This window comes from Hyaena hyaena, unplaced genomic scaffold (assembly GCF_003009895.1).
Source record: "Hyaena hyaena isolate Hyena2069 unplaced genomic scaffold, ASM300989v1 scaffold_357, whole genome shotgun sequence".
NCBI classification, from domain to species: domain Eukaryota; kingdom Metazoa; phylum Chordata; class Mammalia; order Carnivora; family Hyaenidae; genus Hyaena; species Hyaena hyaena.
In genome coordinates this window covers 1304527-1319550 of record NW_024080990.1, presented here as the reverse complement: position 1 = coordinate 1319550, position 15024 = coordinate 1304527, and the positions used below count along the sequence as shown (strand labels likewise).

The 15024-nt window shown below is 38.5% G+C and overlaps 1 protein-coding gene across 1 annotated transcript; it reads left to right on the top strand.

Annotated features, from left to right (window-relative positions):
* The first annotated feature begins 1112 nt into the window (after window positions 1–1112).
* STEAP1 (STEAP family member 1) lies at window positions 1113–11597 on the top strand. The gene is made up of 5 exons (XM_039250038.1): window positions 1113–1171; window positions 5318–5429; window positions 7653–8165; window positions 8757–8921; window positions 11252–11597. The coding sequence occupies exons 2-5, from the start codon at window positions 5349–5351 to the stop codon at window positions 11507–11509; spliced, it is 1017 nt and encodes a 338-aa protein (XP_039105969.1). The 5' UTR covers window positions 1113–1171; window positions 5318–5348; the 3' UTR covers window positions 11510–11597.
* The last annotated feature ends 3427 nt before the right edge of the window (window positions 11598–15024 follow it).

The following is a 15024-nucleotide window of genomic DNA, read 5'->3' as shown; positions in this document are numbered from 1 at the left end:
TTCTAATTTCGCTAGAAATAAAGTGTAAGATTCTATTTCTACCACAAGGCGTCAGTCCATGGTAGTTTAATCTTCAAAGAGCTTTAATATTACCCTGTGGAAAGTCAATGACTACAAAAAAAAAAATACATAATAAAACAGGCATAGCCCTTACTTGCCCTGGTTGATTAAAGAACAGTCACGAAATTGCAGTTGAGAGTTTATTTTCCTTTGTTTTTCTAATCAGGTTACTTCTGGGGATGTTGCGCACCAAATGCCTAAAAGCTGCAATTCAGGTTTCAGACATGCTAACCCTGAGGCTGGCTCCAACTCAGAGGAGTAAATCCCTTGCACACATTCTCTCTTTCTCCATACCCCTCATTTTAAAAAACACGCCAACACTTTTAAGTGGTGACAGTAGCTTAAATTTCAGTGTGGAGTACCTGATTGGGTTAGGTATGGAAAGTTGGCTTTAATAGATCAGAGGCGGGGAAGAGGAGTTAGCACAGAGTTGAAGAGCTTATGACAGAATGTGTGCAGTTTAGGGTGCAAATTTTGCACAATTTAGGGGGCAAGTCGCTCTCAGAGATTCAGATTCGGATTCCTCAACTGTCAACAGCAGTCATTTCACTGAGTTGCTGCGAAGTTTAAAATGGGCCAGCTAAGCTCTAAAACAGTCCATCGCAAAGCGTGGTCTGAGAGTGCTCCAGCAACGCCCGGGAGCTCGTTACAAACGAGGAATCTCAGGCCCCATCCCAGACTTACCGATGAGGAAACCATGAGGGAGGCCCAAATCAGGGTGTTAGCAAGGCCTACAGGTGATACGCATTAAAGCTTGAGCACCACAGCTCCGAAGAATGAACACGAGTGTTCATTACTGAGGAGATTAACGAAAGTGGGAGGCCGAGGAGCGGACCTGAGGCGGGAGACAGGGCCGTTTGAAAGAAAGCTAGGAGCCACGTTGCAATGTGGGGAAACTCTTGGGTCTGTGCGACCTCCGAGGAATGTCACTCCCTGGAGGCGCGCGGACGCCAGGCACCTGCAGGTGGCGCTGGACGGGCCATTGACACGGAGGCGGGGTCTGCAGCTTTAGAGCAGGCTTCGGACTCCTAAGGCTCTGACGCCGCGTGGAGCTGGCACTTCTCCGCAGCAGCTGAGCCGCAACTTACGGTCCCGTCGCGCCGAGAAGCGGGTGAGTCCCTAGAATCGTCCCAGCTCGCCACTTGCTCCCCGTCTCCAGGTGGCCCTGCGAGGGCGGGCGCGGGCTCCCAGCCTCGGGAAGGGTTTAGCCGGTTGCAAGCCTCCCAGCCCTGGAGCGGAGGCGCTCCGGGGCGAGGGCAGCTCAATTCGCCCCTTATGCGCGGCTCTCCCCGGAGCACAGTGCTCCGTTGTGGCCGGTCCAGGGACTGGGAGCCAGGGACTCACAAGGAAGTCTTTTCGCTGGGGGCTCAGGGAATATGATGGGTTATTCAGTTTGTTCTTCCGTTGGGTTCTGATGGCAAGTTTTCCAGCGTGGCAAAATCGCGGCGGGTTTGCATAGCATTGATGAATGGTACACAGTACTTAAAATCGTGTGACTTGCCTTCAGGTTTCCTGGTAACAGGAAGTTTTCATTTTAAGATCTGGGAACATTAGTCCTACTCTTTCAGGATCTAGTTTGGGATTCAGGTTCTCTCCAAATAGTAGATCAAGGCTTCCTGTATGTCACGGGTCAGGTCTACCAGAAGGGGTTTATAGACATAAAAAACTTAAAACACTTCTGAATTTCTTTCGCTGTAAAAAAAAAAAAATCCCACAACATCCTGACATTGACTAAGATTTATTTAACACAGATATTAAGCAATGCTTTTAAAAAAACAGCCCAGTGAAGAAAAACATCTTGCCTTTACATAGTTAAATGTAGTGAAACTAGTATACGCTTGAAAGCATAGATTTGGAAACGCAAAGCAATCCATATTATATTTTAGTCATTGCGTTTCTTCATATTCTAAACTCTTTGACAAAAACATGAGTCAATTGGGCTGTGTCAATATTTAGCAGGAACATCAGGTCAGCAGCCATCCTGGTACGGCAAAACAGAACACTCGCATCAAAAATATGTTTTGATTTTTAAGTGGGATGAAAGTTAGAGAACTTTGGGTCAAATCTGGAGTTCCAAACATCTGAACACTGCAGTTTCCTGGGTGGTTTTTTTTTTTTTTTTTTCATGAAAAGATTTTACTGTAGAATTTAAATTATACATTTGGTTAATGTCTGATGGAAACCAACATATTTTATTTGACTGGTATTTTATTTTCTTGGCTTCTGGCACAAGTCTAACTGTGGACCACAGAGCCAACAGGCTCCCTCACTGCCCTGGACTTTTCCTTGGCCTTGCTCTTTAGTATCGTCTCCCTACCATGCAGATGAATGGATGGATACTTCTCCAAGGCCCCTTTGCCTTTTCACCCAGATTCTGTATGAAGTGGCCCTCAGTCAGGAAATGCTGCTGTGGGAGCGCCTGGGTGGCTCAGTCAGTTAAGCAACCAACTTCCATTCAGGTCATGATCTCAAGACTCGAGGGTTTGAGCCCCGTGTCGGGCTCTGTGCTGACAGCTAGTTCAGAGCCTGGAGCCTGCTTCGGATTCTGTGTCTCCCTCTGTCTCTGACCCTCCCCTGCTCATGCTGTCTCTATCTCTCTCTCTCAAAAATAAATAAAACATTAAAAAATTTTTTTAAAAAAAGGGAAATGCTGCCTACTTGCTTGCCGCCCCAGGACCAGGTCTACAACAGAGCTCCCGCCCTTTCAGTGCCATGATCTGTCTATAAAACTGCCTTCCTTTAGGATTCATTGTACTACCATGCGGTTAGTTGTTGAAATTTCTGCGCTCTCCTCTAGACTGAGTTTTTTGAGAGCGCAGGCTCCGTCTCATTTAACTTTGTATTCCCACTGCCCAGTATTATTGTTCATAATATAGTTAATGAGTTAATATTGAATAAGTGTAGATTTGTATGTTAACATCTTTCCCATCCTACAACTCAGAGTTAAAATATCTAAACAGTGAATTATATTTTGTTCGATTACAGTAGAGAAAACTTCTATTCCTATTCTTGGACACATAGCCACCTCCCAGATTAGTCTATAATGTTGGTTAAATCACTGTGATTTGGAATGATATTTATTAAGGAAATAGACTGTAAGCTCCCCCAGAACATAGTCTCATTTCTTTTTCCTCCTCAGTGTCTGTTATAAAGTTGAATTCTATAAATACCTGATGATTGGCATATGCTTTACTCAGGAGTCTCAAATGCCAGCGATACTCAATTCAAACTAAAGCAAAAAAGGGAATATATTGGCTTGTGTGACTGAAAAATTCATTACCTGGTCTTAGGAATTCTAAATACTTAAAATATATCACCAGGACTCTTCTGTGTCTTTCCCCATTTCTTGCTTGTACTTTGGTGTGCTGGCTTCTTCCCAACTTAAAAAATGTTAAGGACATCTCTTTATCTTCCACTTCCATATATGAATATCAGAGAGGGACTCTAATAATTTTTTTTTTGTATTTTTATTTATTTCTAGGAGAGAGAGAGAGAGACAGCGTGAGCAGGGGAGGGTCAGAGAGAGAGGGAGTCACAGACTGAAACAGGCTCCAGGCTCCGAGCTGGCAGTCAGCACAGAGCCCGACGCGGGGCTCGAACCCACGAACCGTGAGATCATGACCTGAGCGAAAGTCGGACGCTTAACCGACTAAGCCACCCAGGCGCCCCAGGACTCTAATAATTTAACTAGGGTTGTATGCCATCCCTAAGCCAATCAGTGCCATCAGGGAAACAGAGAACTGTGATTAGCCATGAATGAGTCATATGCCAAAGGAGGGACATTCTCCAAATGGAGAATATGGTTTAAAAGAAAAATTTTTTTAATGTTTTTACTTATTTCTGAGAGAGACACACACAGCATGAGCAAGGGAGAGTCACAGAGAGAGGGAGACACAGAATCTGAAGCAGGCCCAGGCTCTGAGCTAGCTGTCAGAACAGAGACCATCGTGGGGCTTGAACCCACGAACCGCAAGATCATGACCTGAGCAGAAGTCGGACACTTAACGGACTGAGCCACCCAGGCGCCTGGAAAAAGTTTTAGAACATTAAAAAGAAGGGGGAAAATGTGGGCAGAGAGCAAAACAAGTATCCTAAGCATGAATGCTGCAAATTTTCAAAATAATCTGTGGAAAATGTTCTCATAGCACTTCAACAAAGGTAAATGTTGGCATTATGTAAAGAGGGCTCCTCTTTATTTTTTGAGAAAATCCAACCTTTATAAGTTGGAGATTGTTTGAATTATTTTAGGCTATTCCTGGAAACAACTTTTCACTTACTTAATAAAGTATTACAGGTGGTCTAAAATTCAGGAACACTTGGAATGTTTCTGTCAGTCAAGTTGTTGTATATCTAGTCTGTTTTTCTCATTGAATTTCATGAAGTGCAAATTGGCGAAGTAGCCCTCTGGAAATAAATTTAGAACTAATCAAAACAGTGAATAATATTGTGATATCATATGTTTCCCTTCCTTAAAAAAAAAAAAAAAAAAAGGCCACACCCAAGCCTGAGGAGGAACAACGAAGGGTGTTAAGGAAGAGATTCTTTTGTCAGGTAGGAAGTTTGGAGAATTGGCAGGTCAATGATTGAACACAATTTGATTCAACAACTCCTTTGGAAATATACTAACAGTTCATGTCTTATCTACAAAAACCAGCCTGTTACTCCGATGAGAAGATGGCACTCTGAACATACAGCTTTTGGTCCTTTATGCCACTATCCAGGTCCACCTTTCCAAGAGTGTCTATTCTGTTTACTGTTGGAACCTCAGAATGTTTCCCCCATAAAGTCATTTAATTATTATTTCATATTCCAGTATCAACCCCAAAAGTCTATTCAACACAACTTCCTACAGTATAATCTTCAGCCAATTCTAACCTCTACTGATAGCATTGTAGCTCAAAAAAAAAAAAAAAAAAATTCATTCCTAATTCTATTTACCTTTGAGCAGAGCTGGTTTTCCTCTAAATGAGCACCAGGAATTAACTTCCCCTAAAATAAAAGGCAACATCTGACCCTTTGAATTCCATATAGACATGTTTGTCACTCATTGTATGAATAGTCGACAAAGCAAAGCAGTTACTATTGACACAAGGGCACTGGTTTGAGATTCTGACATATTATGTGAGGTTTAATAGTAAATCAGTCACTATATGTATTTTAATTGCACTTTCTAGGTCACTCTCGTCCTTATGTGAGTAAATTTTTCATATTGCCGTATCCAACATTAGACTCAAAGAAGATAATTATGTTTTCATAGGTGGCTGAAACAATTCTATTTTAAAGAATTAATGGAGAGCAGACAAGACATTATGAGCCAACAACCTTGGACAATGAAGCCTAGGAAAAATCTAGAAGATGATGATTATTTGGTAATATAATAATAATAATTAATTAAAATCTAGAAACATGATTTTAATGCTGTCCTCTCTCTCCTAGGGTTGTAAAAGTGATTTTCACTGTAGCTGCCTGATACCTTCACTCTGATTCCTATCACTGATACTGTGATGGCTGAAGGTTCAGTGTGGTATAAGAAATTCTACCTTGACTGACTTGTCATGGACTTCATTGAATAACTTCAAATAAGTCACTGAAAACTCTGGGTCTTGGTTTTTCTATAAAATGAGAGAGTTGGACTAGTTCATCTCCAAGGCCTTTCCAATTCCTTCCAACATACTGTGGGTCTAAGGTTGTAAAAAGAGCCATCAGTGCCTATATAACAGTAATTTTGTGAGTATGCGTTTTTTATTCCATAGGTTTTATGGCTGCTTACCAAGAAATTATCAAGTTAATTGATGATTTACCATTTAAACAAGTAAATTCAATTTTGGAATAAGAATTATTTGTCCCATTTTTGTGCCACCTTTCTACATGATTCAACTGAAAAGTGGTGGAAACTTTTTGTTCCAAACTTTTTACCTTTCTAAGTAGTATTTTCTGCAATTTTTACAGAAATTATTTTATCTTAATTATTTTAATAGGAAAAATAGTATATAAATTATATATGTTACTTATTTATATTATTTTTGTTAATTATTTTAATGGGGATAATAAGATATTACTAGCACATGTTCTATAAAATAAATGTGGATAAAATAAAATCATCTTCACTTTTCAAGTTAACCATCTTACCTGCTGTCTATAATTCTTCATTGTTAACCAGAAGATTGATCTCAGTCGACTGTACTTAGATTGTTTTAACATGCAGAGATGACAGAAGCTGTATCATGCTCAACTTCTTTCTAAATAGAGCACCTAGAAGAAGCATTGGATGTAACTGATTTATCACTGAAAGTAAAAGTCAAATGGCAAGAGACTACTTTAAACACTAAAAATGATAGAGGACTATGTGAATTAAAGTTATTCTGCATAAAATGAGGAAATGAACAAGATTTTCACTAATATTTTGAGAATAAAAATGTTATGGTTCTACATATAGAGCTCTAAGAAATGAAGAATAAATTGGGTGAGAAAGTAAATTTATTCATTAAACCAACATGATATGAACTATTCTAAGTTCTTACTTAGAAGTATTTTTTTTTGTTTTTGTTTTCTTTATTTTTTTTTTTTTTTACCTTGCTAGTGTATCAGTCAGTTGGAGAAATGACAAAATATTCAAAGCACTCTACTTTTGAGTTGTTGACGGCTTAGAAATGCAACTGGATAAAGAAGTATAACTTTCTTAGGAAATAGATCATCCCTATGGGATTTAACTACTTATATAACCTTTGTACCTCCTGATAGAGCAGTTGTCAATCATTACTTATGCAAATGAGATATTTTAGAAATATAAAACCAAAGTACATCATGATGGAAATTATATATTTTTATAATTGTAATGACTATATTATTCTTAATCGTTTGTACTTGACTGAATGAAGAATTCACTCTTTCATTCTTTGTGGAGAGTTGCCAAGTAACCAATAAAAATATTATAAAACAAATACAACTATCTGTACAATCTACACGTGCTATTATTTTTACCGATTCCTGGATTTTTTTTTTTTTTTTTTACCAACGATTCCTGGATATTTTTTTAAGTTTTTCAATTTTAGTTTCCCGCTTACATTATTCTATTCTTTGGTGCCTTCGAGATAAAAATACAATGGTGTCAGCTTTCATAGAGATATTGTCTGTCTTACAGAAAAATGACTAATAGATATTGATGGAGAATCCTAGAGGCACGTGGGTGCTCAGTACAATTCTTGGTTTCAGCTCGGGTCATGATTTCACAGTTTGCGAGATTGAGCCCCACGTTGGGCTCTGTGCTGGCAGTGCAGAGCCTGTTTGGGATTCTCTCTCCATCTCTCTGCCCCTCCCCACTTGTGCGTTCTCTCTCTCTCTCTCTCTCTCTTTTAAAAACTACATAAGTAAAAAATGTTTTAAAATTTATAATGGAGAATCCTAACATAGCCAAGTCCAGCATTGATCAGTGCTACATAGGACTATGACATCTTCAGCTAACCAATATCCAAAAGCAAGGTTCTGAATGTCTTTTTTTACTAATAAGCACAATGAGCAAAATAAGTAATGAGTTTAGGAAAAATCTCATCGTTTTGTTTAATTTTAAAATGTTTATTTTCTTTCCATTGTAGAATAAGGACTCAGGGAAGATCAACATGCTGAAAAGACCTGTGCCTTTGCACACGCACCAAACAACCCATTTTGATGAATTTGATTGCCCCGCGGAACTTCAGAACAAGCAGGAACTCTTACCAGAGTGGCGCTTGCCAGTTAAAGTTGCTGCTATCGTATCATCTCTGACTTTTCTTTACACTCTTCTGAGGGAAATAATTCACCCTTTTGTAACTTCCCGTAAAATGTATTTTTATAAAATTCCAATCCTGGTTATCAACAAAGTCTTGCCAATGGTTTCCATCACCCTCTTGGCACTGGTTTATATGCCAGGTGTGATAGCAGCAATTGTACAGCTTCATAATGGAACCAAATATAAGAAATTTCCACATTGGTTGGATAGATGGATGTTAACAAGAAAACAATTTGGGCTTCTGAGTTTCTTTTTTGCTGTACTGCATACAATCTATAGTTTATCCTATCCAATGAGGCGATCCTACAGATACATGATGCTAAACCTGGCATATCAACAGGTAGGTGACAACATTATCAGTGTCACTACACTAAAAAGTCTAAGTCTTCTAACAAATTAACTCTATCTTATTTTAATCTCAGTACCCCAAACCTCTCTTGAAATGCTGTGTTGGGAATGTAATCTGCATTTCTAAATGTTTTCTTGTAACTCTTCCTTGGGGCTTAGTTGTAAATAGTTTTATACTGAGGAATTGTTTTTCAGTTGAAAATAGTAAACTCCGACTTGAACAACAGAAACAACGAGTTTTGTTCATGGACAGGGCCACATAGCAACCTTCTGCCACCCTCATGAGATTACTTTGTAATGGTAATTGTTCTTTACCACACAAGTGTGCACATTACAATCGTAAGCATCAAGTAACTATTACATAAATTAATAAAACAGAGTATGTAAATGTTGCATTCAAGGAAAGAGACTGATAGCTCCTATGTCACTTCTAGAGGAATGCAAAAACAAAGTCATAAATTTGTGGAGGCTCCAAGTTAGCAGGCCCTCCGTCATAGACAGAGGGAATGTAGAAAGGAGGAGGCTCATCTGCCGGAAACCAATGTTGTTTGCATTCTTTCTTTCCTCTTTTCCTGTCTGGTAGGTCCAACAAAATAAAGAAGATGCCTGGATTGCAGATGATGTGTGGAGAATGGAAATTTATGTGTCTGTGGGAATTGTGGCACTCGCAATACTGGCTCTGTTAGCTGTGACATCTATTCCATCTGTGAGCGACTCTCTGACGTGGAGAGAATTTCACTATATCCAGGTAAATTGTATATAAAAGAACTTCGGCCCCTCAGAGAGGCAAATCTTTTTGTGCTTATAATATCATCAAGTATATTGACTTTACCCCATAAAAAAATAACAAATGGTTTTCCAATAGCAAAAATCCCACGCTTGTTCCAATCAATAATGTGCTCTCCAATCATTTTTCCCTATTGCTTCTAAGTAGAAGTGTTTTCTAGACATAAATAAAAGGCATTACTCAAAGAAAAATATTTCTAACATTTGAAACTTGCTAGATAATTTTCTATCCACCCACTAGCTACAAAGGTGATATTTTAGGAATTTAATATCCATAGTTTGTTAGTTCCCCCAAAATGAAAATATTCTACCTCCTGTCCCCTGATTTTATTTATGACTTTTAAGTTATATAGCTTGGTACTATCTATAAAAAAGCATCTCTCCTTGAAATACGGAGTTTTATCTACTGAAAGTATTCTAATATCTAATTTTAAAAGCTGCTTTTTCCAACCTCCATTTTATGTAGCTCACTCACTTGAAGTTGCTCTGTATTCTTGGAATTCAAAATTGTCTCAGATTTACTGAGGTTAATCTGCTAGTGGTAGATTACACCCTAAAAAGAGTTATGAGCCAGAAGTCACAGGGGAATCCATGTCCGACCAGAGTCAAAGGACTACAGTTTAGTCACAGGCACTGCCAAGATTTTAAAAAGTATATTGCTTTAGCTTTTATGGGTGGACATTTTTGGAAATGCCCACAAAGTCAGACATTCCCCACTATCGCTTCTACTGGTCTATACATCTACTCCTACAGACACTTAGGACACCTGATGAGGCTGGAAAATGTGTCTCCGTCTGAATTGTTCCAGTGGAGCTTAGAAATGATGCCACATTTTCCAAGTACAGTATTTACTGATTTCGTAGGTTCAGCTTGGTAGGCAGTAGAGTTCTCTGTTCCTCATTAAATAATTTTCTTTTTTAATTTTTTAAATGTTTTATTTATTTCTGAGAGAGAGAGAGAGACAGCATGAGCAGGGGAGGGTCAGAGAGGGAGATACAGAACCTGAAGTAGGCTCCAGGCTCTGAGCTAGCTGTCAGCACAGAGCCCAACACGGGGCTCGAGCCCACAAACCATGAGATCATGACCTGAGCCAAAGTGGGACATCTAACCAACTAGCCACCCAGGCGCCCCTCCTCATTAAATAACTTTCTTACTACATTTGCTCTATCACACATATGCTGACATTACTTCTCAGATTTAATTAAGAATTCACGTACTGCATCTCAACATCCCGTCCCATTCCGCTATGCACACAATACGTAGCCCATAATAAGTATACAATACGTACTTGGTTAACTTAACCTTCAACCGGTCACATGTATTTTTCAATTAATAACCTAGAAACTTTCCATTTACAATGCAAGAACTAGTTACTCTCTGATTTACCTCAGAGATACATATTTGAAAAGATAAACTTAGCTATTTGATTGTATTTGTTGGGGGCTTAAGAGTGCTTACTGCTGAATAATTGTGAGTTGGATTCATTCTGGCAGGCTAATGACCATTTCCAGTAAAATGAATAGAAGTCAAAACTTATCTAGAAAAGCTCTTGTCAGAATGCCATAAAATTACATACATGAACAACTGTTTTAAAGCAACTTTTTCTGGATAGTGCCAAGTATCCCAATGCAAGTTGAAATTTTTCTTCACATCTTCATCTTTATGTGTTGTTCAAACAGTGGAAATAATTGTTGGTGTTTTTCCACTTTATCAGGATCTTTCATTTTTAACATGGGCCAATTAGTATCCATGTACCAAAATCAGAGTCACTGACTTTAGTTGCTTTCATAATTGATAAAGATCACTAATACCAAATTGATTTTTGCACTAATTTTCAGTCAACCTATTAATATTTACTGAGCACCTAAAATGCACAAATCATTATGTTGGTTCTGCAGGGAGGCTGTGATGAGTAAGAGTCCCTGATTTTAGAAGTCTCTTGATAGGCAGAATGAAGGCAAATGCTACAGAGACAAAGTGGATCAAATAAATGTCATAAGACAGATGAACAAAGTGTGGAGAAAAGGAAGTCAGTGTTATTGATTGGCTGAGACCGAGAAGAGATTGATTGTGGATTTTCTTATATAACAAAGACACTACCCAAAGTAGTATGGTGGGGATATGTGAAAAGAATGGAAAGATGTGAGTGAACATTGTTGAGAAATATGATAGGGAAATAAACACAGATGAATGAAAGAATTTCCAAGCAACAAAATGGATCCAGAAGAGGTCAGACAAAATAAACTCTTCTTGAACCAATCTCACCAAGATAATTTTTTTTTTCTTTTGCAGAGCAAGCTAGGAATTGTTTGCCTTCTGCTGGGCACAATACATGCATTGATTTTCGCCTGGAATAAATGGGTGGATATAAAACAATTTGTATGGTATACACCTCCATCTTTTATGATCGCCATTATCCTTCCAACTGTTGTCCTGATATGTAAAGCCATACTATTCCTGCCATGCTTGAGGAAGAAGATACTGAAGATTAGACGTGGTTGGGAAGACATCACCAAAATTAATAAAACCAAGATGTCTACCCAGTTGTAGAACTACTGTTTACAAACATTTTTGTTCAATACTGATATATTTTACCATAAACATTTTAAATTTGTATTTGTTTAATAAAATGATCACTTGAGAGTCTTTATGTATCTTTTTGGTTATAAGTCGTGAATCTGAATATTTGTAGTTCTTTGTAGTTTGATTCAAAGCAATAAATAAAATAATTTTAGCACATTCTCTGTGTTCAGTAGAACTAATCATAACAAAGCAATCACATCTGATTTGTCAGACTGTATAGCACTATAAATAATAAAAGGTCATGAAGTACCAGTCCTTACTACTCATTAAACGATATCATGAGCCATTAAAAAATGTATCATCTGAATCTACCATGCAAGTATATCCAGTATTTATTAATTGTTGTTAAAGAAGTTTCCTTTTCCTTTGTGCCTGGGTTGCTCATCAGATAAGCATCTGACTCTTGAATGTGGCTCAAGTCATGATCCCAGGGTCATGGGATTGAGTCCCATTTGGGGTTCCACACTAAATGTGGAACCTGCTTGAGATTCTCTCTCTCTCTGTCCCTCCCCACTCCACTCATGTGCATGCTGTCTCTCTTCATTCTCTCCTTCTTTCTCTGTCTCATAAATTAAAAATTTTCTAAAAAAGAAGTTTCATTTTCCTGTAACTGGGTGTTATTCATGAAACACTGAACACAAAACACAGATTATGTCTATAAAAGTAAAACAACAGAATAATATGAGATATACATCCAGGCAAAGTAAAGCTCAGGCTCTCCGGGAGGAAAAGTAAATTCACTCTTCTCTATATGAGTTATGTACAACATAACTCATTGAACATAATACATTGGTGAAAGCATACCTTGAACCTGTTCCTCAAAGAGCAACACATACTTCTGCTGTCAGGACTCTGTAACCCAACTGACTGTACTTCACAGGTTTTTTATAATTAACAAAACTAACCACAAACCATATCTTTTATATAGGTAAGCCATTTTTTGTGATTAATAACAATATAGCTAATGAAGATACAAATGTGGAAAAATAGTACGTTCCCTGAGTGTTACAAAGGACTATTCTGTATTATTACAACTAAGGAGGCTTCTGGAATATAAATTTGAGTTATACACTATTGAGACTCAGACTTACGGAAATGTCTGCAGACAGTGAAGAAGAGTTCAGAGTGGCACAATTGGAAACAGCAGACATAATTCTGTTTGAGAAATAATTCACCATTAGATAAGAAGGAATCTAGGGCTTTAGAGTTGCAAACCAGATCCTTCAAGGGGATATAACAACGGTACCACTTAACTAAGCATGTGATACATGTCATGCCCTTACCAACCAGCCCTGGGATGCAGCAGTTGAGTGCTTGCCCGCTCAACTGCATTTCATAATGGCATAGTGCCGGCATCTCCAGGACTGAGAGGGAGAAATTGAGTTCCAGCCTTCTGGCACCAAGAAAGACCTCATGGTGGCTACAGCTTGGGAACAAGGTTAGAACCTGAAGCAGCATTTTGAGGAAGCTGTCAGGGAAAACAGCTGAGTTCTAGCTTGGTTATTGGAGTCCTATCTCTCTTAGCCGTGGTAATCCACAACAATAGCCCTATTCTGAAACACAGCATATACCCTTTAGGGAATTCCCAGTGATAAAAGAAAAGGGGTCTTTAAGGACCTTAGAAGTAAAAAAACATGTAGTTTCAATTGGTACTCAGGCTTCTGAAAAACAGCGTATTCACTCTTTGTATCTTTACTGATTTTTTTTACAATGGTTGGGTAGTAATGTAGTAATGTTATTAGAAGAAAACAGGGGTGCCTAGGTGGCTCAGTCAGTTGAGCATCCAACTTCAGCTCAGGTCATGATCTCACAGTTCATGGGTTCCAGCCCTGTGTTGGGCTCTGTGCTGACAGCTCAGAACCTGTAGCCTGCTTCAGATTCTGTTGTCTGTATCTCTCTCTACCTCTCTCCCACGTGTGCTGTCTCTCTCCCTCCCTCCCTCTCACTCTCTCCCTCAAAAATAAACATTTTTTAAAAATTAAAAAGTCTTTAAAAAAACAATGTTATATTCTGGTATGGGCTTGGATTTCCTTTTACTTAATGGACATTTATAAAGCACCTCCCCTGTATCAGGTCCAGTGCTAGACAGAAGACATCAAAATAGAAATGACCTAGTCCCTACTCAGTCTCATAGGGAAGACATTTGAGATTAGCAATGGATTCTAGGTTTACTGGTATCACTAGGGAGGAAATGACCAGTTCTTTTTAGAAGGGCAAAGTAAGAAAGGTGTGACATTGAGAAGAAGAAGAAGAAGAAGAAGAAGGAGAAGGAGAAGGAGAAGGAGAAGAAGAACAAGAACGTGGGCCCTTAGGTGGCTCAGTCGGTTAAGTGTCTGACTCTTGATCTCAGCTCAGGTCTTGATCTCAGGGTCAGAAGTTCAAACCCCATGCTGAGCATGAAGCATACTTAAAAATAAATAAGTAAAAATACGAAGGAGGAATTATCTGGGATAAAGGGTAAGAGTTCTTCTGACAGAATGGAAAGATAAGTAGCTCAGTGAGCAGCATGGAGGTGTAAAATAAGGGGATAAGATGTGTAGAAGGACTAAAGTCCTGGAATAGCATCTATGAAGGAAATACCAGACGGGGTAGGGACATAGGCCAGATAAATAAACAAGGTCACTTTATGACATGAAGCTAAGTTTGGACTTTGCCCTTCAAGGAGTGGGGAAGCCACTGACAAAAGTTTACACAGGAGTTTAGCATAATTATATTTGCATTTCAAAAAGATTTATCTGTAGACTATCTAGTAGGTGGATTTGGTCCTGGGGCCAAAGGATAAGGGCAAGTTGGAAGGTCAGATAACTATTTAGGGAACAACTGCAATATCTCAGGACAAAGTAATGTTTTAAACCAAGATTGTTACAGAGAGGATAGATAAAAGAGGAGAGCTAATGACATAAGATAGTAATTTATGAATTACAGAATTTCCAAGAATTCATGGCCAATAGCATATGAGGAGTGAGGGAGAAGAAGGCATTTAGAATGGGAATTCTAGGATTCAGTTAGCTTGGATGACTTATAGAATAATGCCATGGCATTACTTACAATAGCCAAGGTGTAGAAGCAACCCAAGTGTCCATCCACAGATGATAAATAAAGATGTGGTGTATATATATATATATATATATATGGACATATTACTCAGCCATAAAAAAGAATGAAATCTTGCCACTTAAAACAATTTGCAATGGATGCAGTCTGGAGGGTATAATGCTAAGTGAAATAAGTCAGTCAGCCAAATACCATATGATTTCACTCACATGTGGAAATTAAGAAACAAAACAAATGAACAAAGAAAAAAAGAGTCAGACATTAAAAACAGACTCTTAAATATGGAGAACTGCTGGTTGCCAAAGAGGAGTTGGGTGGAGGGATAGGTGAAATAGGTGAAGGGGATTAAGTGTACACTTATCACGATGAGCAGTGCATAATGTATAGAATTGTTGAATCACTGTATTGTACACCTGAAACTAATAAAA

Bases quoted from the DNA above. Each gene is read 5' to 3' on its own strand.
- STEAP1 (XM_039250038.1), top strand. From the start codon at position 5,349: ATGGAGAGCAGACAAGACATTATGAGCCAACAACCTTGGACAATGAAG. The intron at 5,430-7,652 runs GTAATATAATAA...TTTCCATTGTAG, and splicing joins TAGAAGATGATGATTATTTG to AATAAGGACTCAGGGAAGAT. The intron at 8,166-8,756 runs GTAGGTGACAAC...CCTGTCTGGTAG, and splicing joins TAAACCTGGCATATCAACAG to GTCCAACAAAATAAAGAAGA.